At 33.9% G+C, this 26,523-nt stretch overlaps 1 protein-coding gene across 2 annotated transcripts in view; it reads left to right on the top strand.

Annotated features, from left to right (window-relative positions):
• Positions 1–26,523, top strand: part of LOC143256701 (synaptotagmin-1-like) — a 140,228-nt gene that overhangs the window by 70,528 nt on the left and 43,177 nt on the right. The window contains exon 2 of one of the 2 annotated variants that reach the window (XM_076514258.1): positions 4,570–4,791. In XM_076514258.1, the coding sequence (XP_076370373.1) occupies positions 4,573–4,791 (219 nt within the window). In that variant the 5' untranslated portion in view covers positions 4,570–4,572. Of the gene's footprint in view, positions 1–4,569; positions 4,792–24,831; positions 24,958–26,523 lie in introns of those variants that run through there. The other variant, XM_076514259.1, reaches the window with a different exon arrangement.

Raw genomic sequence — 26,523 nt, 5'->3', positions numbered from 1 at the left:
TGAGTTTAAAAAAGGCAATAGTGCAGCAGAAACTACACGAAACATTCAAAGTGCGGAGTCTCTCATTGAAAGAAAATGTCGAAGGTGGTTTCAGAAGTTCAGATCAATTGATTACACCTTACGTAATGCGTCACGTTCAGGTCATCCTGTTGAGTTTAATGATGCCTGGCTGCACTTGATGAAGATTGTGCTGTAACAGTTGAAGCGCTATCATGGAAGCTTAGTTCAACCCATTTAACAGTACATCGTCATCTTGGAAAGGTATCAATACTTGAGAAATGGGTCCTCCATGATTTCACAGAGGCCAACCTTAGAGCAACAATGGACATTTCCATTTCTCTGCACTCTCGTGAACGTAACTCACCTTTTATGCACAGGTTAGTAACTGGAGATGAAAAATGGATATTTCGTAAAAATGTTAAGCGCAGTAGACAATGGCTCAGTGCAGGTAAACTGGCTAAAGCACAGCCCAAAATGGACCTCCAACCTAGGAAAGTTTAGTTAAGCATTTGGTTGGATATTATTAGTGTGATCCACTTTAAGTTGCTGCCACTCAATGTAACCATGTCATCAGACTTCTATTGTCAATAGTTAGATCGCTTGAATGTTGCACTGAAAGAAAATAGGCCTGCTTTGATCAGTCGTAAAGATGTTGTGTTACACCAGGATAATGCTCGGTCCCACACAGCAAGGATCACATCCACAAGGTGTAAGAGTTAGACTGGGAAAAACTTCCACATTATCCTTATTCTCCACACCTTGCCCCATCTGATTATAATCTATTCCGAAGTTTGCAGAACTAACTTGATGGAAAGAACTTGGAACATACGAAGATGTCAAAACTACCTTCTATACATTCTTTTCCTCCAAACCCAAAAAATTTTATAAAAGTGTATTGGTTTGGTTTGTTTTGAATTTCGCGCAAAGCTACATGAGGGCTATCCACGCTAGCCGTCCCTAATTTAGCAGTGTAAGACTAGAGGAAAGGTAACTACTAGTCATCGCCACCCACGGCCAACTCTTGGGCTACTCTTTTACCAAATACGAATAGTGGGATTGATTGTCATATTATTGAAAGGGCGTGCATGTTCGGTGTGACAGGGATTCGAACTCGCAACTCTCGGATTATGAGTCGAGTGCCTTAACCACCTGGCTAGAAGTGATATTCAACAGCATGTGAATAGTTGGCAAGAAATAATTAATAATAATGTAACATACATTATTGATTAACTAACATTAAAAGCGTTTTAAATGACTTTTCATTTTCTGAATCCAAAATCGAATATTACTTAAAGGATGACCTGATGTTATAAAAAGAAATACCGCAAAAACTGTATTTTATTTTCAGTTCCCCATGAAAAAGGAAACGGTAGTTTTACTTTACGTTACTCTTATTTAGAGTGATAGTATGTTTGAACAAGAAACGTTTGTGTACTCAAGAAATATATATAGATTCTTAATGTATTCATTCTTGAACTATGACAATCTACATGTTGAATTTCGAGAATGTACGCTACTATTAACATTACTATTGATTTATTTAGAGTGTCATTGGAGATGCCATAAAAACGAAGTTCTTCTACGGAAATATGCTTAAAAATACCGGAAACATTAAAAGTAGCCCTATGTGTAACATTTCATTGTCACACTATATATCTGATTATTCCTGCAAAAATGTTATGTTACTTTTTTCCACCATTACGACATCAAAATGAAACAAAGCTCAATATAAAGTTAACTTTCTGATACGATAGCTATCAGAAAATATTCTAATAAACTTATTCTACAAGTAAAGGGGTCATGATTAGAAAGTTCGGAAATAAACCAGACACATTTATGTCAACATAGAGTGGTATCTAAAACGCAGAGCAATGTATCTAAGACAAAACATTCGGAGTAAAAAAAATCCGCCATTTTATTTTTTCTCGGAAATATGTTTATATTTTTTGCCTTTATGTTTGTTTGTTTTGAATTTCGTGCAAAGCTACTCGAGGGCTATTTGCTCTAGCCGTCCCTAATTTAGCAGTGTAAGACTAAAGGGAAGGCAGCTAGTCATCACCACCCACCGCCAACTCTTGGGTTACTCTTTTATCAACGAATAGTGGGACTGACCGTCACATTATAACGCCCCCCACGGCTGAAAGGGCGAGCATGTTTGGTGTGAAGGGGATTCGAACCCGCGACTTTCAAATTGCGAGTTGAGTGCCTTAACTACCTGGCCATGCCGGGCCGTTTCGTAAAGGTTTGATAGGATGTTGTAATTTCAAACGATATTTAATAAAACTGAATTGGTATAAATGTTTGGTATACCAAGAGTCTCAGAATTCTGTTAGGATAACAAACTAATTCGTGCCTTTAAAAAAAAACCTTTTCATATAATCTCTTGAATGTCAATAGGTCTTCCTTCTGTGCATCGTGTTGACGATGTTAACAATAAATACAATATAACCAAACTTATAGCCTGCAAACTAATTATCAGTCATTGTGATACGAGTTTGACTATTCATGATGACGAGAAACCCACTTGAAGTAAAAATGTATTCTCAAGACGGTAGGTACAGGTATTAGAACTTTAATTGAAATAAAGTGCAGAATAACGTTTCGACCTTCTTAGGTCATCTTCAGGTTAACAAAGAGAGTTTGTAATTATATTTTAGTCACTGCTTAGAATCAGTGCGCAAAACAACGTTTTTATAAGTGTTACAAAAGCAGTAGGCAATGTAATAATTACTTTAGAAAGGAAAGTGTTGAATAGTTTTCTGTGGGTTGTTTCTAAATTATATCTAGTTTTGTAAAAAAGGTTTCGAACTCCTCGTTAAATCTGAGAGGTTAATGATAAAACAAAATGGCTGTTTTTTTGGCTTTGATAGGAAGTTTTGTCAGACGATGTCTACCTCTTCTTCCCATTCTTGGGGAAGAAGATAACTATCAGTTGATGTCGGCTTATGATGAAACTTGTTAGCCATCATCACCATTGTCGTAGGGATCAGGGATATTCAGAAATCAAATAATTTCTCTTCGGTCTGTTGGTATTCTTACAGTATTCTGTGAGAAAAAACAAATTGCTTTATCGTTTTCTCGCAAGAGCTCAGTGTGTGTATATACATATATACATATAAATATACACAAACATGCATACACATCAAACAAACAAAAACAAATAACATCATGACAGAGATTTCGATTTGAAATTAGTTGATCCCGACCCGAAACTTAGGGGCAAATATAACCAAGAGTATTTAGAATTTCTTTTATCTTCGCCCCACTGGTGATTTGAATGTCCTGTTAGGCTTAACGATAAGAGACAACACCCACCCACACAAACACAAATAATGATAAAAACCGACAACGAGGATGAGATAACAATTAACTTGAGCAAGCAAAGGTGAAAGAACCGAAGACGGACAGCACAATGACCAATGACCAATGTGAGACTTAGGGAACTTCAGGGCGGTGGGGGATCTTTGAATCCTATGCCAAGAATTAGATGTGGAAGAAACGGGAGAACCCCGAGAAAACCCACTTTCACTAATTGACGCCAATACTGTCAGGTAGTGGTCTGTGAGACGTGATGTGTAAAGGAATTAAGACTGGAATTATTGTTTTTGTGTGTTTTTAATTAATCGTGATGTACATATATGAACAGTAACTCGGTCGTGAAAGAAAGCTCAAAATAATGATGATACGTTATAGGCTATGAGAAGGTTGGTTCAATCACGTTTTTTTCCAAATTAGCAGATGAGTCAAAAGAACTACTCAATACGAACAGTACACTGCCGAGTAATTTCTTGAACGGAGCGTAATATGCTATTTTTAGAATCGCCAATTTAAATAAATATCTTATCAGAATGTTCGAACCTTTGATAATTATACGTTTCTCCCGTGTAAATATATTCCATTACATTTCCCATTACACCCTACACATTATTTTGCATGTCATGCACCAGAACACTCGATTTGCAAATGTGGATATCTCATCTTAAACCTGGAAATAGAACATTTTAAAACATAATGTGTACGAATTGTTGATGTAACCAATGCAGCTTAATTTGAATTAAGGGCAAAACTACACGAGGGCTATCTGCGCTAGTCGTCCATAGTTTAACAGTGAAAGACTATAGGGAAGACAGCTAGTCATCATCACCCACTGCCATATTTTGGAATACTCTTTTATCAACGAATAGTGAGATTAACCGTCACATAATGACGCCCTTACAGCTGAAATGGCGAGTATTGGACGGGGATTCGATTCCGCCACCCTGAGATTACGAGCGTTCTCACCATCTGTCTCATACATTTAATGAGTCATCTGTTTTTTGTTGTTTTTTTTCTTTTTAAGAAATAGTTCATCAAAATTTTTTATTTTCCCATTGGATTACAAGTTGTAATTTTAAGAAAAAATAAATTAATTTTAATTATCGTGATAAAAATAAATTTGAATATGATAATGTTCTATGCCTGACAAAAATAGATATTCTAAATAAGTCAATAATTACATTTTATAAGGACACAAAATAAACAGAAACTGTTTACCAAATTAATAATCTAAGTGTCCACTTTATCTCACAGAAAATGATGGTGTCACCTCAGGTACTTGGAGCAGTCACTGGCGTTGGTTTGGCTCTGTTGGTTGGGCTGACTCTAGTTATTTACCGATATTATCGTCATAACCGAAACAGCAAGGAGATTTTCTTACCAGCGCCCTCTCTCGGAAGCGGTAGTTGTGAACCGCGCAGTAAAGTGCTTGTTTTTAACAGCGTGATTGCGTCGAGCTCGCTTGGCCCGCAACAGGTAAGTGTTAACTTTAGTTTTCTTCTTCTCTCTTCTGTTCACCGATATGAATCAAGCATATCTCTCTGTTTTGTAATGCGTATTTGTATATCATTATAAAACATCTTGAGACAAGGTTGAAAAACGTTGTAAGAACTCTTAACTGACACACCCTGTATCTTTTACTTGCGAATAGCGTTGTTTGTATTCTACTTCAGACGAGTTACATCTAGTCCATCGGCCAGTTGCATAGACTTACAGTACTGAATCCACTGATCGTCACGTTGTCATGGTAACACGAGGATGTTATCCTCAATCGACAGACTAGGTGAATATCTTTCTTAGGTCGAACCAGTTAGAAAGCTGAAGAAAAAGAGCCTGTATGAGTTAACACTCGTTCATATATAATTCTCAAGTTTTGGAAAAAATCAAAATGTGTATCTTGAGTTTTTCTCTTTGTATTTTTTTTATTTTACTTATGCGTCGAATTCAATGTTTCGAAAAACAAATTATATTTAACAAGTAGGAATACAATTAGTGAATTAATATTACATTTAACAAGTAGGAATACAATTAGCGAATTAATATTACATTTAACAAGTAGGAATACAATTAGTGAATTAATATTACATTTAACAAGTAGGAATACAATTAGTGAATTAATATTACATTTAACAAGTAGGAATACAATTAGTAAATTAATATTACATGTAACAAGTAGGAATACAATTAGTAAATTAATATTACATTTAACAAGTAGGAATACAATTAGTGAATTAATATTACATTTAACAATTAGGAATACAATTAGTAAATTAATATTACATTTAACAAGTAGGAATACAATTAGTGAATTAATATTACATTTAACAAGTAGGAATACAATTAGTGAATTAATATTACATTTAACAAGTAGGAATACAATTAGTAAATTAATATTACATTTAACAAGTAGGAATACAATTAGTAAATTAATATTACATTTAACAAGTAGGAATACAATTAGTAAATTAATATTACATTTAACAAGTAGGAATACAATTAGTGAATTAATATTACATTTAACAAGTAGGAATACAATTAGTAAATTAATATTACATGTAACAAGTAGGAATACAATTAGTAAATTAATATTACATTTAACAAGTAGGAATACAATTAGTGAATTAATATTACATTTAACAATTAGGAATACAATTAGTAAATTAATATTACATTTAACAAGTAGGAATACAATTAGTGAATTAATATTACATTTAACAAGTAGGAATACAATTAGTAAATTAATATTACATTTAACAAGTAGGAATACAATTAGTAAATTAATATTACATTTAACAATTAGGAATACAATTAGTAAATTAATATTACATTTAACAAGTAGGAATACAATTAGTGAATTAATATTACATTTAACAAGTAGGAATACAATTAGTAAATTAATATTACATTTAACAAGTAGGAATACAATTAGTAAATTAATATTACATTTAACAAGTAGGAATACAATTAGTGAATTAATATTACATTTAACAAGTAGGAATACAATTAGTAAATTAATATTACATTTAACAAGTAGGAATACAATTAGTAAATTAATATTACATTTAACAAGTAGGAATACAATTAGTGAATTAATATTACATTTAACAAGTAGGAATACAATTAGTGAATTAATATTACATTTAACAAGTAGGAATACAATTAGTAAATTAATATTACATTTAACAAGTAGGAATACAATTAGTAAATTAATATTACATTTAACAAGTAGGAATACAATTAGTAAATTAATATTACATTTAACAAGTAGGAATACAATTAGTAAATTAATATTTTAAGATAAAAATTATTCCCCTTTTTTCACTAATCACTTAACTTTCTGTTTCTAGGTACAAATAGTTGATCTTTTTACATTGTAGCTTCAATGTTCGCTTCTGACTCTCTCCACTCTGGGGTGGGTGATCAGTACTAAGTCTGAGTGCTTATATGCTAAAAATCGAGTTTCGATACCTGCAGCGGGCAAAGTACAGATAACCCATCGAAAGCTTTGTGCTTCACACAAACGAACCTCTGCATTTTTCTTCACATGCATTATTTGAAGTTATCTTTCATTTTCATTAGTTGATCACAAAATAAACATGTTGGACTGTTTGGTACGTAAGAGGTCTATGTTCTGTCAATATAACCAATACATCTTAATAGCACTAATTAAGTGTAAAAGCTGAAGGAAAACATCATCAGATAGATCTCAGTAACAAGTAGGTTAACTGACTGTCAAACTTAAAATCGAGGAAAAACGAAATATTAGTATTAAAGCAGCTGAAGCCTAGGTTATAAAAATTGTTGGTAAGCGTTAGTCCTACATTATGGTACAACTTTAAATTTTATGAGTTGTTAATTTTATATAATCAAAAATCCCAAATAATAGCTACGTCAGTTTACCATAAAAGCTTCATATTGTTAGTGTTAGACAAGCATAAAATACCAGTGATATTATAATAATTGTTAGGTTAACTTAAAAGGTAGATGTTGGTAGTGCTAAGTAACCTGAAGAATCTTTGTGTAGTAGTGTTAGGTAAGTTTAGTACATATGTTACTGTTAGGTTAACTTAAAAGGTAGATGTTGGTAGTGTCAGGTAACCTGAAGAACCTTTGTGTAGTAGTGTTAGGTAAGTTTAGTACATATGTTACTGTTAGGTTAACTTAAAAGGTAGATGTTGGTAGTGTCAGGTAACCTGAAGAACCTTTGTGTAGTAGTGTTAGGTAAGTTTAGTACATATGTTACTGTTAGGTTAACTTAAAAGGTAGATGTTGGTTGTGTCAGGTAACCTGAAGAACCTTTGTGTAGTAGTGTTAGGTAAGTTTAGTACATATGTTACTGTTAGGTTAACTTAAAAGGTAGATGTTAGAAGTGTCAGGTAACCTGAAGAACCTTTGTGTAGTAATGTTAAGGTCAAAACACACATTTTAACAGTATTAGTAAATCGTTTACACCAAATGTTAAAAGCGTTAGGTAAGATTTAAACCTACAGTTTAATGTTATTAAACCTTCTACATTCAGTGTTAAAAGCGTTAGACATGTTCAGTTTATAATATGTTGGAAATTTGGCACCAAAAATGTTATTTAAGATGTAAATGAAAAGCAAGATATTCCTTGAGGTATTCAATCACATGTGATTATGTTTTATGTGTGTAGTGTGCTTTCATTGATTCCAGACTTGAGCAGGTACGCTCTCAAATATGTTGTTGAATATTTTAACATATTAAATATAGATTATTTTAATAAAGGAAAAATATAGGTCAAACCGCCAAAAAGATAACTACAGAGATATCTATACTATTGTTGTACAACATTTCAGGCAATGGTTTTCTTCAGCTATTACCAAATGAACAGTATTTGTGAATGCTTTATCGACAATAGTGTGTGTGTGTATATATATATGTGTGTTTAAGAAGCTCTGTAGTTAACTTCTGCGTGGCTTGACCTTTAACATTTTTCTCTTATCTCTTTTAACAACCATTATGTATATTTTCCTACCCAGAATATTTCAATAACCAAGTGGTAATTAAATATAAATCAACCTCCAAAAAGCCAAACTTTTTGCCTGACAAAATATAAGTCGAATTTATGTTACTATTTAGGCCTGTTTCATCAAACTGTGTGTTAAAAGTGACTGATATTTTAGGGTTAGCTTTACGTTTGTGGTTAAACAGCGATCAAGCGTGTTTTGTAACTTTAGTTCACTCATTGGTAAATCTCCCTATAGTCTAATCTGTGATAACAATGCTCGTCGTTTTTACGCTTTGCAGTATCTGTTGTCATTGTTGAAGTACGAATTACGGAAACAGAATTATATTTGTTTGATGGTTGTTGAGCACAATGTTACACGACGGGTATTGGAACTTGGTTTTTAACGTATAAGCCTTCAGTGTTATTGCTTAGCCAGTGGGGGGGGGGAATGAAAGTGTTATCGAACTTTAACTATTACATATTACTTGCACGTCAGAAGGATTTTGGACGTTGTTTAAACTTTGATTTCAATATCTTGGCGGCAGTAAATACATCAACAAGAGTTTGTTTGTTTGTTTCGTTTGTTTTGAAATTCGCACAAAGCTACTCGAGGGCTATCTGTGCTAGCCGTCCCTAATTTAGTAGTGTAAGACTAGAGGGAAGGCAGCTAGTCATCACCACCCACCGCCAACTCTTGGGCTACTCTTTTACCGACGAAAAGTGGGATTGACCGTCACATTATAACGCCCCCACGGCTGGGAGGGCGAGCATGTTTAGCGCGACTCGGATGCGAACCCGCGACTCTCAGATTCCGAGCGCATGCCTTATCGCGCTCGGCCATGCCAGGCCTTTCATCAACAAGAGAACAAAGACTGCGGAGACCATATGCTGTTTAGAGGTCTTTGAATGGCTGTTGAAATCAGTTTGTGTCTAGTCTGTTGAGATCAGAAAATAAGTTTCATTGCCTCCAGTTCCGAATATCTTCCTAGAGTTAATTTAATAATACCTGGAAACTATAAATTACGCTCTTCTGGAAGATTAAATGCGTTGCGTAGAATAGTATTATTAATTATATAGAAACGATTTGATGAAAGATAAAAAAGAATACACGTAGCGTTAACCTGTTTAAGAATAATTTGAATTACGGTTTGTTCTGACGTAGTATATTTGAAAAAAAATTCTGACAACAATGTCATGAAAATGTGTGTGAGTGTGTAAACTTTACTTTGAGGCCCGAGTTAGTGAGCCTAGCGCTGTCAGATGAATATGATTTCTTAGTATATGCTACCCCCATGACATAATGATAAGTCTGTAGGCTTACCACGCTACAAAGCCGGGTTTCGATACTAGTGGTGCGCAGAACACAATCGAACATTAAAATGTAAATATCTCCTTCAATAACATTACGATATTAACCATTGTCTATTACACGTTTTCGTATTTCACAGGAAATAGTGTGGTGTTTTGTTTTTTTAATCATAACAGAAATATAATTCACCGGTATTCGTGTAGCGCATTAAGTAACAACGTTGATACCAGAGCACGTAATAAAAGTAAATACTTATAAACACAATACAAGCTATTAAAAATAGTAAACATTAATAAACGAGTCCCTACCCAGAATTTTGCAACTAAATGTCCTTATTTGAGAATCCATACATGAATATTTAAACAACAACAACACAAAGTTAGTAACAAATATAATTACAAAAAAATGACAACAATTATGGTAACAACGGTGACAGATCAGACAGCCCGTCACGGCCAAGCGTGTTAAGGCGTGCGAATCGTAATTTGAGGGTCGTGAGTTTGAATCTCTGTTACACCAGACATTCTTGGCCTTTCAGCCGTGGGGGCGTTATCATGTGACAGTCAATCAAAAACTATTCGTTAAAAAACAGTAGCCCAAGAGTTGGTGGTGGGTGGTGATGACTAGCTGACTTTCCTCTAGTCTTACACTAGGGACGGTTAGAACAGATAGTCCTCGTGTAGTTTTGCGCGAAATTTAAAAAAAAAGACACACAGACCAGGCAAAATTAATCAGAATAAGATCAGAGGGGAGAGGCAGAAACTTTGGCGAGAGGAATTTCCTTATCAAAACAATTTCTTTTCACAAAAGGAATCTTTAACGGTAAAAGATAAATAATGCTGCACGCAAAAACCGTATAGAACTTTAAGTAGAAAAGATTTTGAGAAAAGTGTTCAAACACATTGAAGATTACCGTACTAAAGAAGAAGAAAAAAAACAGGAAGGAAGTCCCGGCATAAAATAATAATAGGTTTCCAAGCCACGTTTTTCAAGGAAGCAATTGGGGAGCATTTCATTCAACCCCTATATAAATACTTACTGTTGCACCTTGAATAAGATTTAAGTGACGTGAAAGAAAAGGTTGTTCGATATAATACACTGCCCCCGTCACGCATTGTCACAACAGTACTTCCACAGAGTTACAACGCTAAGAACCGGGTTTCAATACTCGTAGTAGGTAGAGCACAGATAGCCTATTGTGTAGCTTTGTGCTTAAATACAAACAAACAAACACCACACAGCCAAAGTCTAACTTGGATCAAGTCTAGGTTCGGTAAAAGATAATAATAACACTAACAGCATCTCGTACTGAACTTGAAATTTACACACATATGATTTAGAAGACTCTATAACAACTAGTTTCCAGATGGTGAGTTTGATTTCGCCAGATGAGGTAATGGTCAATGGTAACTTTTAAGGAACAGTATTAAGTGATACCAATTAAGCTTCGATTCTCTATCTTTAGAATGTCCAGAAACCGATATTGCAATAACTGGAGAAACTAAGAAGATTTAATTAAATATTAAACATATTTAATAGGAATAAAATAGATTTACCCCAAACCCTTCTATTCATCACTGATGAGACTTTCATGGATCGAGGAACAGATATACCCAACATTTCTACCTGTCTTCAGACTTAAATATTATTAGCATAGATATCTGCAGATACTTGTTTGTGTGGACGATTCTCAAGATCTGATAACATAATGTTTAAATAGGTAAGGGTCAGCTTAAAGTTTTGTGGCACACCATTCAACTGTTGACAAACTGTGGACCTAGTATTACCAATTTGAATGCAATGTTCTTTGAATGAAACGGTTGTTGAGCCATTGTAAACAGGATACTTTTACGTGTAGACCTTCAATTCAAACCCTATCAAAAGCAGATTTAATAACAAGAAAAACAGCAACTATTATATTCTTATTTGTAAGCGCTAATAAACTAGGTAATTGTGTAGTCTAACAACACAATTAATAACAATTATACCATTGCAGAAATCATTTTGATTAAAGAAGAGTTAACTAGTAAACTGAAAAGTGCACTAAAGGTGAGGGTCCCCCTTAAGCTCCATGGTCTTGGTTTGTTTGTGAGTTAAGCACAAAGTTACATAATGAGCTATCTGTGCTGAGCCAAACACGAGTATTGAAATTCCGTTTTTAGTGTTATAAGCTTTCAAACTTATCATTGAACCACAACTGAGACTATGGTCGCGACCTCACATGATAGAAAATCAATTAGGGAGACCATGGTCTTGATCACACATAAAAGAAAATCAGGTCCGGCGGGGCCAATTTCGCACAAAGCTACTCGAGGGCTATCTGCGCTAGCCGTCCCTAATTTAGCAGTGTAAGACAAGAGGGAAGGTAACTACTAGTCATCACCACCCACCGCCAACTCTTGGGCTACTCTTTTACCAACGAATAGTGGGATTAACCGTTACATTATAACGCCCCCACGGCTGAAAGGGCGAGCATGTTTGGCGCGACGGGGATGCGAACCCGCGACCCTCAGAGTACGAGTCGCACGCCTTAACACGCTTGGCCATGCCGGACCTCTAGGATTGAATATATTTCTTATATTTTACTGAAAAGAGACTAAGCCTGCAAAGTTTCATCAGAGAAATGAAGAAGAGCAACCAAGTTGTTGCAAATAGTTAATTAGTTAGTTTGTGCTTTGAATTTCACACTAGTGCTTGACATCCCTAATTTAGCAGTGTCATACTGGAGGGAAGGGAGTTAGTCATCAGCACCTAACGCCAACTTTTAGAATGCTGTGTTTCAACGAATAGTGGGATTGACCGTCACATATAATGCTCCCATGGCTGAAAGGGTGATCATGTTTGGTAGGACAAAGATTCGAACCCACGACCGTAACCACCTTGCCATGCCGAGGCTGTTGCAATTAGTGTACCCCCAAGGTATTTAATGATGAATGTTATGCAGAGAAGGTGTTGTATTAGAAGACTGTATAACTGTATAACTGTATCGTCTCAAAAATATCTGCATTTCGAATCTTTGGAAGTCTTGAAAGTTTTATCTCCAGCGACCGAAGTCCTTTCCAAGCCTATAATGGGGAACTAAGAGAAGGGTTTTGATTATGACGAAAGATTATCACGGTCAGAAAGGTCAATATTAATATTCCATATACATATTTCACTCTGTCTGATTGAGGTAGCGTATCATTCAAAGTGACCAATTCCCTTTCTTCAAGAAAGGAAATTCAAGTTTTGCCATTACTGTGAGGTTGATGAAAAGCCCAGAAAATCATATGTGTGTTGATATTTCAAAAATAACGAATGGTGAAGTTGAATGTGAAAACAGAGAGAAAATATAATGGATTGTAAAACGTTTGCAAGGATTATAGATATTAAGAATACTCAAAGAATAGAACCATAGAGAAAAAATAACACACATTGCTAACAATGAACTAGAAGTTTCTATGAGGATGGGAGAAAAAAAAAGCAGATTGTATCTGTGCATACATCAGAGACCAGTATATCTGTACAGATTTTGTCAGGACGATGAACTATAGATACGTAGGAAAGTGTAATTCACAGTCGTATTAACTACGACCCACATGCAAAGTATAATTGTTTTAACTACATTTCATGAACATAGAAACTTTGGGAATTCCATTGTATAATGTTAAGTGTTATTTTACTCAAGAGTGTGTAATAAACAGTGAATATCTTCTGGAACTAAGTTGGTGTAATGTGGATGTTTTCGAATTCTTTAAGTAATTGTTATTTGCTCCAAGAGTTTTTTGCTTGGGAACATCCATTAGCTACTTCTGCAATGGAAACAACAAAGTATAAAGAAGAGTTTGGCAGTTGATAAGGTAACTTATCTAAGTTCCTTGTTCAGCGAGATTAGCTTTCCATTGGCTGTATATGATTACTGTGCGGATTTCCTGACCATTTTTTGATGAGTACTTTGGATAAATTTCTAAGTACAGTTCCAGCATATAATGGGTTCACAGACTGAAGAGATTAATTCAATAAACTCTTGGCTTCAGTTCTGGAAATATTTCAAGCAGATGTTACCCTTTGAAGATCCTGGTCGTCTTTTAGCCATAGGCATTTCCCAAATTTTCCCTTATCAGAGCTACCACAATTTTCACACCGAAGCCTTTTGGAGGTACATTCATCTTGATTGTGTTTTACACTACATATAGGAAAATTTGGACAACTTTTGCATGCAGATTGAATGTGCCTAACACTTTAACACTCATAACACTGAATAAGATTGGGTGCAAAATATCTTACAGGAAAACTTTCAAATCCAATTGTAAAGTAAGAACTTTTCTCTCAAAAGAAATTACAATACATCTAATTTCAATCCAGTCATCTTCCAGTGTACAACAAGGATCTTATTATTCTGGTCTGAAAGCTCTTCCCAAAGCTAGTGCAGATAGCCCTCGAGTAGCTTGGCGTGAAATTCAAAACAAACCAAACTAATAAACCTTCCTAAAGCTCAGTAACACATATTTATGGGGAAATGCTAGAAGTCAACCCTCAATGTAATATTCGTGGAGGGAAAAATTTGCTCATATTTTCTATTTTTTAACGTGACACGTTTCAGTAATTATTATGAAAACTACCATGAATCTCTATGGAAATATCTTTACTTGCCAGTTTGTGGACTTTAGTTATTTCAGAAATTTGAAAGAGTCTTTTATTACTTTGGAGTAATACTTTTATTACTTTTAGCTAAAACTATTTAGTTACAATTCCTCAAATGGATGTTACCATTTTCAGAGTAGATATATATATATATATATAAGACACCTCTGTCTCCAGAAACTCGCCTTTATTTGTGGAACGAAGTTAAGCACCAGTCAAACGCTCAACGGATTCGGGTTACTGCAAACTACATTTACCCAAGGATGAATTAACGTTTTCAACCTTCTACGCTCCATCAGTAGATGTCAGTTCAAAAGTAGCTATGCCCACTAAACTGACCCGAAGTTCACCATTTGCAAAACTTTAAACTAATCCTAAAATACTATTCATAAATTGTTTGTTTGTTTTGAATTTCATGCAAAGCTACACGAGGGCTATCTGCGCTAGCAGTCCCTAATTTAACAGTGTAAGGCTAGAGGGAAGGCAACTAGTCATTACCACCTCCGCCAACATTATAACGCCCACACGGTTGAAAAGGCGAGCATGTTTGGTGTGACGGGGATTCAAACCCGCGACCCTCATATTACGAGTCGAACGCCTTAACCCACCGGGCCATGCCAGGTCATTCATAAATAAGGGAATATATCAGAAATTGGGACGATTCGTCGCAGTTCAACAATTATTATTTTTCCCTTGACGATCTTCATTTCAACTAGTTAGGGATCCACTGGTATTGCTGTAAGATAAGAATATTTACATCCAGGTGGCTAGTCCGGTTTGGCAACCGTGTAGGACGAACTTGTTCATTGATAAGTTTTCGAGCACCTTAACCACCAGGCCCAAAAATAATTTCTAGTGTTAATATCACAAGAAAAACCCTGGAATTACAAGTGTATAAAAATAGATACACAGTTTCGCGCACCTTAAAGTATGTTCGAAGAGAATGAAGAATTTAATCAGAATAAAACTAGTGAAAGTAAGCTACAGCTGAGAAATGTCAGGCTTAATCACTTACTTCTTTCATCTGTATCTCCTATTCTTGGAATGTTATTTTTAGGCCTAAAATTTTCCCTTTTTATTATTAATCTCTATCTCGACAGTAAATATATCGGCAGAAATGAATTTTCTCTTTCCAATGTATGACCTTATCTGGCGAAGAATATTCGCAGTGATAGATCATCTGTCTAGCTTCAAGTCTTAAAATTTTGTATTGTATTTCCTCACCAAGAGATTATATGTTACACAACTGAATGACTATTTAACATTTGTTATATATAGTCAATCTTGAATTTATTATCCATACGTCATCGCTAGAAGAATTGATTTCTTATTTTTATTAAAAAGCACTTAACTTTTTATATTTAATGTTTATAGGAGGCAAGTGAGCTAGTGTTTAAGGTAAACAAAAATATAGCTAAACCAAATAACAGAAGGAAATTGCATAAACGTTAAACAATAAATGAAATTACTACTTACGTAACCGCAAGATAAACATACATAAAACATTGAAGAATTTTAAATATATTTAAAGCTATTTAGAGTGTCAATTCTTGAAACTTAAGTTGAATTACAATTGTGGTAACACCTTTATCACTTTCAAGTCTTAACAGTAACTTGTAAACTTTTTGACTCAGTATTAGATCTTAAAATTGGGATCGAACATTTTTTTAAATGAAAATTATAAACAATCCGTTACAAAGGTAATATATATCATCAACTTAGAAACATATTTCTGACAAGTGAAATTTTCCTAGATTCTTCTTGTTTGGTAAGTTTGCGATGACATACCAAAAAATTGTTATTGATTTTCATTTCGAGTTACTTCAAATAAATGTTTCCTTAACTGAAAATCAAACATCGGTTGTAATCAACATTTGCAATTTACTGTATCTTTTGTTTGTTTTTTCTGGCGGTTCCAAAATTACGTAATTAAGGATGTGTGTAATAGTGACATTGTATCGTCTACTGCAGTCTGCCGTATACCCAAGTTTAGAGAAAGCAGCAAAACTATACTGAGTCATATCGAGCCTCGTCATCATTTTTCTGACCATTTTAAATATTCGTATATGTTGGTTCTCTGTTGCTACAACTTCAAATTACTGAATAGAAGTTTGTAACAACCGTGAAGAAAATAACAAGTTACTAACAAATATGGAAACTAGGATACTTGGGATTTCCTAAAGGATCTATTGGGAAAACTTTCCAAAAGCTCTGATGTCTGATCACCATAGCTCCAACACCACTGAGGCCCGGCATGGCCAGGTAGTTGAGGCACTCGACTCACAATCTGAGGGTCGAGGATTCGAATCCTCATTACATCACACATGCCCGCCCTTTCAGCCGTGAGAGCGTTATAATGTTACGGTCAATCCCACTATTTGTTGGTAAAAGAGTAGCCCAAGGGATGGCTGTGGGTGTTGATGACTAGCTACCTTCCCTCTAGTTTTATACTGCTACATTAGGGACGGCTAACGCAGATAGCCCTCGTTTAGCTTTGCGCGAAATTCAAACCAAACCAAGCTTCTTGCTGTATCGTGCGACAAATTAGTCGGGCCGATGACTGGTAAACACTGTTTACATAGATGGTGTATATTTTATTTGTGTAAATGATTATCAGAGCTTGCATTCTTTTTTATAATTTCCGTTCTACTATTATGTTTGATTATATCCCAATTCAATTTTTTAACAGAAATATTTATTAAAAACTAATAAATGCGAGACTGTATTATACATTGGATATCATTTCACTATATATTGTATAAACGTAACGTTAAACACAAATTCATTTATCGTATTTAAAACGTATTACACAATAATTTAAGAATTTTGTTGACTACCTAATGGGCTATCTGTGCTCTGCCCATCACGGGTATCGAAATCCAACAAATAACATCGTTAGTGTGCAGACTTACAGCTGGCTATTGGGAAACAGCAACCTATAAAGAAAAAAAAATCTGTCCGAATCCAGCGAAGTATTACTAAAAATTTAGCAGATAAGATTAAAGATCTGAAATTACAGGTTTCAAAGGGTGTCGGTATTAAAAAACTTCACACTTTCACATGTGTGAGTGCTTTATAAGAGTGACAGTTAGTATTCCTCTTTAGAGACTGCCTCATCTTAAAGATATCATTGCCTGAGAAGATGTTCAAAAAACATAAACATTTAAAGTCGAGTTCTTGAAACTAAGGTTATAGTTTCAATTCATACGTATTTTAGATAAGTAATGTTAATAATAATAATAATCATATACCTGATAAATTTCATTGTTTGTTTGTAGTAAAACACAAATTTACGCAATGAACTATGTGTGCTAAGCTTACCACGTGTATGGAAACCCACTTTTTAGCGTTGTAAGTCCACAGACATACCACTGTGACCACTGAGGGCTACACACACACAGAATCCACTTGATGAATGTCATTACTATGTAGTTATATTTATTACTATCTTTCATAAATTCTCAATGTATTTTGTTTTTATTTTAAGAAAATATTTCACTGTTCTTCAACCAATTGAATATATAAGATTTTCTTTCGGAAAACATTAAGGTTACATTTAGAATTTGTAGCTAACTTAATTTATTAGTTCGTTTCCTTCAGGTAATTTAAAGATACATGGTGATATTTGAGTCTATAAAATGAAACGCAGCTTACACAAAGGAGTTTCATTATGTGCAAAACATAGTCCTTCTTATAAATCTGTCGAATACATTTTGTTTATATATGTATATATTATTAAAGAAGTGCAAACATTGATGCTAGAGAAACGTTTTTTTAAGACACATTCGCATAAATCCGCACAATGTTGACTTTAAATATAATAGACATACTCTTATTTATTTAATGAGCCTGGTCAATTTATTAGACAGTTTCAGTTCATTATAACACTGACAACTCTTGTTAATCTGTTGTTCATTGTTTTTTGCTGTTAATCTGTTTTTCGATTTAAAAGCCAAGTTTTAACTGAGATGTTTAAAATTTTATTATGTTAAATTATTATGTTAAATGTTGAGAATGTGCATTGAAATCTATGGTACTGCTATGTGTGTGTGATAGTGTGTGAGTTGAATAGGGTTTTTAGCTAGTTACAATAGTATACCGAACATGTTGTCGAACTGTTTTCATGACGGTTTTGAATTAAATAAATGTTAACTGGTTACTATGCACTAAATTATGTGAGACAACCATAATTTTTTTTTAAATCAATAACTATTTAAGTTTTAATTAATCGTTTCTTGACTATTCTTTATTGTATAAAGTTGTTCATAAGTTCAAAAAATATACACGAATCTTTTAAATTCACGACTGAATTGGAATTAAATTTCTCTTTGCACGAAATTCAAAAACAAACAAACCGCGAACTTACGAAACAAACAAAGCTACTCGAGGGCTATTTGCGCTAGCCGTTCCTAATTTAGCAGTGTAAGACTAGAGGGAAGGCAGCTAGTCATCACCACCCACCGCCAACTCTTGGGCTACTCTTTTACCAACGAATAGTGGGATTGACCGTCACATTTTAACGCCCCATAGCTGGGAGTGCGAGCATTCTTGGTGCGACCGGGAATCGAACTCGCGACCCTCGGATTACGAGTCGAACGACTTAACATTCTTGGCGATGCCGGGCCTCGTAAGTTCGCGGAAAGCTACACAAGGAACTATCTGCTTGGCTGCCCATAATCTCGAACTTATATAATAGACATAAGGTAGTTTGGCAACAGCATCCACCGCTAACTTTTGGGTTACTCTGATCGAATAATACTATGACCATCATTCTTATAACGCAAAATGACCTCAAAGTGCGGAGAGCATCTTGTGTCAAAAAGACCCTAAGCCATCCATAGCTCAATCTCATCTTTAATAGTTTTGTTTTGCATCTGTAAGAAAATATTTATTTTATCTTGTACAAAAAAGGATACCTTATAAATGATTTAGTTTTTTCACTAGTTCATCTTTCAACTGGTATTCACATAAAAATTGTAGATTATCTTTAGAAGTTTCCTTTCCAATACTGCTTATAAATGTTTATTTAAAAGATTTTTTTTACTCAAGAAAAAAATATTAGTTTTTTTTTCAGCGGTTTTTTCACGAACTCTGACAAAATACGAATTTCTAACAATCAGCTTAGTTGCCATAGCAAACTTGCTAAATTTTTATTCTATTTCTTTCGTCGTGGTATTTCAAGCTATTGTCGTCGTCTGCGGAAGGAAAATGAAGCGGAAAGAGCACTTATTTCAGTTTAAGTTTGTATTATCCACAAATTCGTTTCTGAGGAGAAAGTACACAGAACGCGAACGCGCACACGTGAGCAGATACTCTGTTCACGATTTTGTGTTTTGCAGCACACCAAGAAAATAACGTTGTCGTCACTAATCAGCTCTTTGAATGTATTGTGTTTAGTGGCAGAGATTGGAGCGTTTGATACTACTTTGCTTTTATACTGATTAGTTTCACATTTTGATTGTTTTGAACATGTGCTTTTACTGAAAAACTGACTTAATGTCATCCACATGTTCTGAATACGGGTTTATATTAGTTCTACTATAACTCGGAGTTTTACTTTTAAACATTAAACTCTGACAGCGTACTTGTTTAAGTGTAAACGCGCGATTTTTACGTACTCTAGATTTTTAGCATGATATTTGTACATGTTGTGTAAGTGTAAGCATCCTATTTGTATGTGTTGTAGAATTGTAAGCATGATTTCTGTACGTGTTCTATAAGGGTAAACACGATGTTCGCACGTTCTGTATAAGTTTAATCATGCTATTTGTACACGACGTACCAGTGTAGACATGTTACTTATGTGTGCTTATACAAATGTTATTCTGGCACTTGGACTTCTCTGAACACTGATATATCCCTTGCTTAAAACTCACCAAAACAAAAAACAAAACTGTTACATCCTCTAAAATACCCTCCTCTATGACATCCGAAATCTTCCAAACCAATGTGAAGAAAATTTAGTGAATTAATGTCAATTCGAAACAGTGTACTCATCTCCTTTAGCTTAAACTGCAAGGTAAAGTCTTTAAAATTACAAACCGTGGTAATCTGCTTTTACGAAAATAGGAACTTATTTTGACCTACAAAACTAGTATAGAAAAAAAACAGCTTTTGAAAGGTGCGTCACTCTTCGCTAAGAAGCGTTAGTTGGTAGAACTATGAACTCGGAGATGGTTGAGTCAGTGAGATACCACAAAATATTTCGGTCACTTTGTGTTACGAGTTTGTTATAAGTGTGACAGTATACCCCCTTGGTATAGATGATAGGTGGTAGGTTTCTCTGTCATTAGTTCAAAAATAGGGGTGGCACAAATTTTCAATTCTTTAAGGAAGGAGGCGTGACGGATTTACTATCATAGATCTGTATTAATATCGGTGTTTGTTTAAGATAAATTATATTTAGAAATATACAAAACATATACTGTTGAATCTGTATTGCGAAACTTCCACCTCTTCATTAAAGTTGTAGAAAATTATTGTGTGTAAAGATGAACAATATATTACTCTGATGTGTAGTCTGTGTTGTTGTACAAGCTGAAATTTCTAGACACTCACTTTACACTTATAAACATACTCACGAGACAGTATATATTATTGCATTGTTACAGTTGGTGCACTATACATCTCGGAAGCTCTAATTGTAGTTAACGCTTGTTGGTCTTACATAGCACCTTTTCCATAAGTGCAAATATTCTTTGCTATGAATGAGATTCATGAATTAAAATTTTGTTTCACGAATCGCTTAATCATGAAAGTTGCCACTTAATACTATGTATTTTATGTCACATTTATTTCGTAAATAAGGCTAGATTCAAGTTTCTCAGGAACTGAGCTTTTAAAGGTTAAAAATAATGCCTTTGTGGATACAAGGATTTTTAAAATTAATTATTTATTAAATTAAGCATTTTTGACCTGAGTGGCACCTTATACAACACACACAGGTTAAAGGATATCTGGTTATAGAGACCCAAAGTCCCAGTATAACCGTTCCTAGTTCTGAATTGTTGACCAGGGTGAAAGCAACCAGTAAACAACACACCACATGTTAAATAGAAATCTTAACTGAATAGCAAATATGATTGTTATGTTTGTAACACCTGCACAATTGAAAGCGAAGAACATGTTGAACAAACTATCACGAAATGTGGAGATATTGTCTATTCGCATCCTAGCACACTAACCATTTGGCTACGCCCGGTTCATTAAATTGAGCATCTAATTATTAGTAACTTCTGATATTAAAGCCGGTGAACTATACAGATCAGAATGAAAATCGCTTCGTAAGTAATTTTACTTCTTTTATATACTGGTTTAACTAGGAGTATGTAATTTCATAAAATAAGGACTTGTAATGGTTACAACTCACTGATTCTAAAGACGAGCACCCTCTTCCTATCGAAATTCGCTCATGTCTACATAAGGGATCTCTGTACGTAACCATCTTAGTTGCACAACAGTTATCTACACATAACCATTCCTACTGAACAAAGACTATTCACTCATAATCAGCCCTTTCATAATGAGGGCTATCTCTGCATAGCCATTCCTGCTACACAGGAGTTCCCTCATTTTTAACTGACAAACTAAAGGTAGGGTGTCTAATCATCTGTGCCCATTAAAAACTCATAAAAAACTCTTTTCCTGACTGATAGATGATATTTGGCCCTCTCTTCTAACAGTGTATTCACAACTACAAAGTGTGGAACGAGTTTTTACGTCATTAACCTGCGAATCGTAAGTTTTCAGATTCACAGTCAGAGCATGCTCATTTAGTTAAGTTTACGGCCTGTTGAAAATTTCGTAGACACGTCCAGTAGGTGCAAACATTAAGTCATCCCTCAACAAGTAAATACACAAATCACTTTTCGAAATCCTAGCAGTCACTTAAACCAATAGAAAATAATAAGAGTTCTCTCAAGAAACTTTAATACTAGTTTTTACTTGCTAATACCTTGTTTTATTTAATATACGCTACAACTAATGACAAAGGTGTGTAATAGTTTATTACAGATCTGTTACAATGTTCAACCAAGGTAAATTAATTAGTATCAGCTGTATGCACATTTTATTCGCGCTCTTTTCGATTAAAAAAAAGGTCATTCGTCAAATTTCAGGTTGAATTGTTTTACGTGTTATCAAATAGTTCAACAACATTTTTCACAATACTTTCTTGTGGATAGGAAAAAAACGATTTACAGGTATATTAGTTGTTTTAGATAAACTATTTTAATGTTGAATTTAACAAGAAAACTTGTGATCAGAAACATTGTCCCCTGAAATTACTTCGCACGTTGCCCGCGAGTTATATATATATATATAACTGATGTATATACATTTATTTTACACAGTTCTTGCTTAGCGGCGCTATATGACTTGGACTGCTGAACGCACTATTAGTTATAATAAATCTATTCATGTAAAAAAGTACATATTTATTTAATAATGCACGAAACGGTTAAACAATAAGAACAACAAATTATGTTACCAGTTCAATAGAGATTCAGTTCAAGTATCCAGGTAACAAAAGATGTTATAAAAGTAATTATTATTCGGTAGATTAATATGCGAAAAAAATATTAATCATGAGAATATAATTATCCTCAGTATGTAATAATAATTGTTTTAGTTTTAGTGTAAACTTACAAAATAAGCTATCTAAGCTCTGTCCACCACGGGGAATCGAACACCGAATCTTAGAGTTGTAAATTCCTAAACTTAATACCGACTCATTGGGAGTTTAATAATAATAATCATTATTTTTATTAATTATAAAATGATGTAATAAGAAAAACTTCTATTTTTCTTCCTAGAATGATGTTCGTGAGATATACAAGTTAAAAAACTTTTTGCAATATTACGCGAATCGAGTAAAAATAAAGAACCAAATGAATTTGGTTAAAATAAGATAAAAGGTAAAACATAAACCGTTTTATGAAGCAAGAGCTAGAGTCGTATGTAAATTAAGGATAATTTTATTCTTATTATTATGCTATTTATAACTTAAAATGAACGTTACCTCCATTATCGATTAATGCAACACATAGAAACTGATAAAGATAGCATTGTATGTTATGTATCATCTATTTGGTTGAATTAACCAAAATAAAGTGTCTGTAACTCAAGTAACAAGTACACCTACGATCACTGTAGTTGGTGTATTATATTTACTTTTGATATTTTATTTGCATAACAAGTCTTGTAAATCTAATTGTAATAAGATGTGACACATGGGTTTATTTCGTAAATGAATTTCTGTGTATCTGCTTGTGCCGAGTTCACTGTGTAAATATATGTTTAATTTGTGAAGCGTCTTTATTTTTGTTTAGACTCGTTTTGTTCATTGGTTCACTAACACAAAGAATGGTGTAAAAGTAAGCTGTAACGATTTTTAAAAATCGAATCAACCATAATTAATTTTCATTCTTCCTCCAATTTTCTCAGGTATATATTTATTATACTTGATAAAATCAAATTTATAGTCGCGATTCTTAACGGATAATTTATATTCGTTTTATTGCTTTAGTCTTTAGAATCTGTATTATTATTTTTAATTGTGCTGCCTATTTAAACCTTTTGTTCTTCGTTTAATAAGAGTTATCGAAAACAGATGCTAAAACATTCAACATAGAAATACTTATCTGAGTTTAACAAATACAAACATTCCTTAAAATTATGCAGACGTTAGAGATTTATCATCTAAGAAAAATATTTACACATACTAAAGTCATTATTAGATATCCGTATATAAGGTTGTAGTCAAATATTACGGCAATTTTTACACCTTTCTCCTCTCTTACTAAAGGTGACTGATAAATAGCCGTTAGTGTAGCTGCACGACCTAAGCACACACAAGGCAAACGTCAGAGGTTTAGAGCGCATCTGGTTTCCGATTAAGTTAGTATCCTCGAAGCATGATAGTCACAGTACAGGTAGTGTAAGTGGCAGTACCAACTAACTAGATAGACGTATAAATTAAGGACTTTCTTTTATACTGAATGGATTTGTTTTTTTAATCGTTACAATCTTAATATCTTGCTTTCTGATGAACAATTGCCATTTTCTCTTCTTTTTATTGTTTTTTTTTTATCTCAAATGACAGTTTTGATTGTATTTTACTTTGTTGTAGACTTTCCATTTGTACCGTCCCCTTAGCAAGACTAGCTGGGTCGGAGATTCAGTGCTAACACTTGATTCAAATATCTAGAGCGCAACAATCTTCTGTTGCTTTCATTGTCTGGTTAGGCTTAAAACCAGAACGGGCGAAATTTTTGTGCCGGTGAATGCGTAAAGGCAGAAACGGACCAAGCAGGCATTACGTCAAGACAAGTGGAGGGCTTCGACATGTGATATGATAGCTCTCAATACATGAGATCTGTTTTTCATTAACATTTTAATCCAAATTATTAGCTGAATAGGTTCATTTTAGTTCTGCTGTGATCAAACCGTTAGAGATTAGCTGTTTCTGCTCGATTAGCTTCAGTTTGTATAAGAATTACCTCTTGCACGGCTTTCTTAAGCCTTGTTTGCATCTTTGACAGATAGAGTACTGGTTCCCCACCAAGCTGATAAAATATTGACAGTTTTTTTTCAAACTTTTGAGAGTTTTGTATGCTCTAAATAAACAGACAGAATTATAGCGTGCTGTTCCTATTTAGGAAATTGAAACGACATCATGATGACAACAAAAAGTCAGTCTAAAGATGGTATTATAACTGTATGGAAAGAAGCAATAATGAAGGTAAGTGCAAAACAGTCGGACTTGACAATAAATATGGAGTTCTGTTCATACCTAAGATATTTGGTTAACCCTAGAACTACTGATAAGGGAACTCATCAAATTTTAAAAGATATGTTTATGAACTATTTTACTGTGAGTCAATAATGTTGCTAGTAGCGGCTAAGGTCAATCATAACTTATGAGTCACTCCAACAAAATTAGTCAAAGATATCATCAATATTGTAAATAATCGCACTAATTGTTGCTGAGACACATTACGTTTGCATGATTGTTTCTTTCTTTTAAAGCAAATCCATATTAGGCTGTTTGCTGTGTCCAGCGAGAATCGAACCTCGGATTTTACTGTTATAACTCCGCCAACTTATCGGTATCCCACCAGTGACGCCTTCCCTTTATGTATTTTACATATAAGATGAGTGATTTATCCCAATGTTTTCGTTAGTTACACACGGTTAGTGCTGGAAGAATACAAAATTATTCCATATAATGTAATATGTAGACACCTTCGACAGTGAACTGTATGTAAACACGTCGGTTGTTTGAGGGTTGACCAATCCTCTGATATTCTAATCTTTAAGCCTAGAACAAGATATCGTGTATTATTTAATTACAACAAATAAAATAATTAAAAAGCATATGTGTATGTGTGTGTGTGTGTGTGCATAAGTTCAACATGCTATACAGAAAACGAAAACATATTTAACTCAAACAAAATTGGGATTTTTATAAAATAAGTTTTTGTTATCTATAACAGCTTGCTGTTATTAACAAGTTGAAAAATTCACAAGCTTAAACTTTAAATAATAGTATATATATTTTCTCAAGCTTTAAATCTCTGTTCTTCCCTTTCTTTTTTAAGATAAAAATTTATGATATTTTAGTTTAAGATTTATTAATCAAAAATCTCCTTGTTTTCAAGAGTACTTTAATATTTGCGCGATAATAATAATTCGATTATAAGCTCGACTGTTTCTATAAACATTTCGATTATTTTTAATTTACTACTTTAAACTCGACTCTTCTCGTTTATAATTGCTCAAAATAAGGCACTATTTTAAAAGTCCAAATCTGTATAATTTAAGACTTTTTACTCGTCTCGTTGTTAACTAAGATAACCTATCACCGTAAACTTTAAAAACAGTGACATAGAAAAATTCAAAACCGTAATTCCGATTGCTTAAGCAACGTACACAGACTTCACTAATCTCTGTTTTATTATGCAGTATATACTGAACATTTTTAATGCATTTGCTTAGTTTTGACTATATTTATACTGTGGAGACGCTCTTTGTAACACACACAAAATGATAATAAATTATATACTGAACATTTTAATGCATTTGGCAAGGTGTGACTTTATGTATACCGTGGAGACGCTCTCCGTAACACACAAACAAAAGAATAATACATTATTTAGTGAACATTTTTAATGCATTTGGTAAGTTGTGACTATATTTATACTGTGGAGACGCTCTCTGTAACACACACAAAAGGATAATGCATTATATACTGAACATTTTAATGCATTTGCTAAGTTTTGACTATATTTATACTGTGGAGACACAT

This window comes from Tachypleus tridentatus, chromosome 7 (assembly GCF_004210375.1).
Source record: "Tachypleus tridentatus isolate NWPU-2018 chromosome 7, ASM421037v1, whole genome shotgun sequence".
NCBI classification, from domain to species: domain Eukaryota; kingdom Metazoa; phylum Arthropoda; class Merostomata; order Xiphosura; family Limulidae; genus Tachypleus; species Tachypleus tridentatus.
Note: the sequence above shows the minus strand (reverse complement) of the source record. Positions and strands in the feature narration are given on the sequence as shown.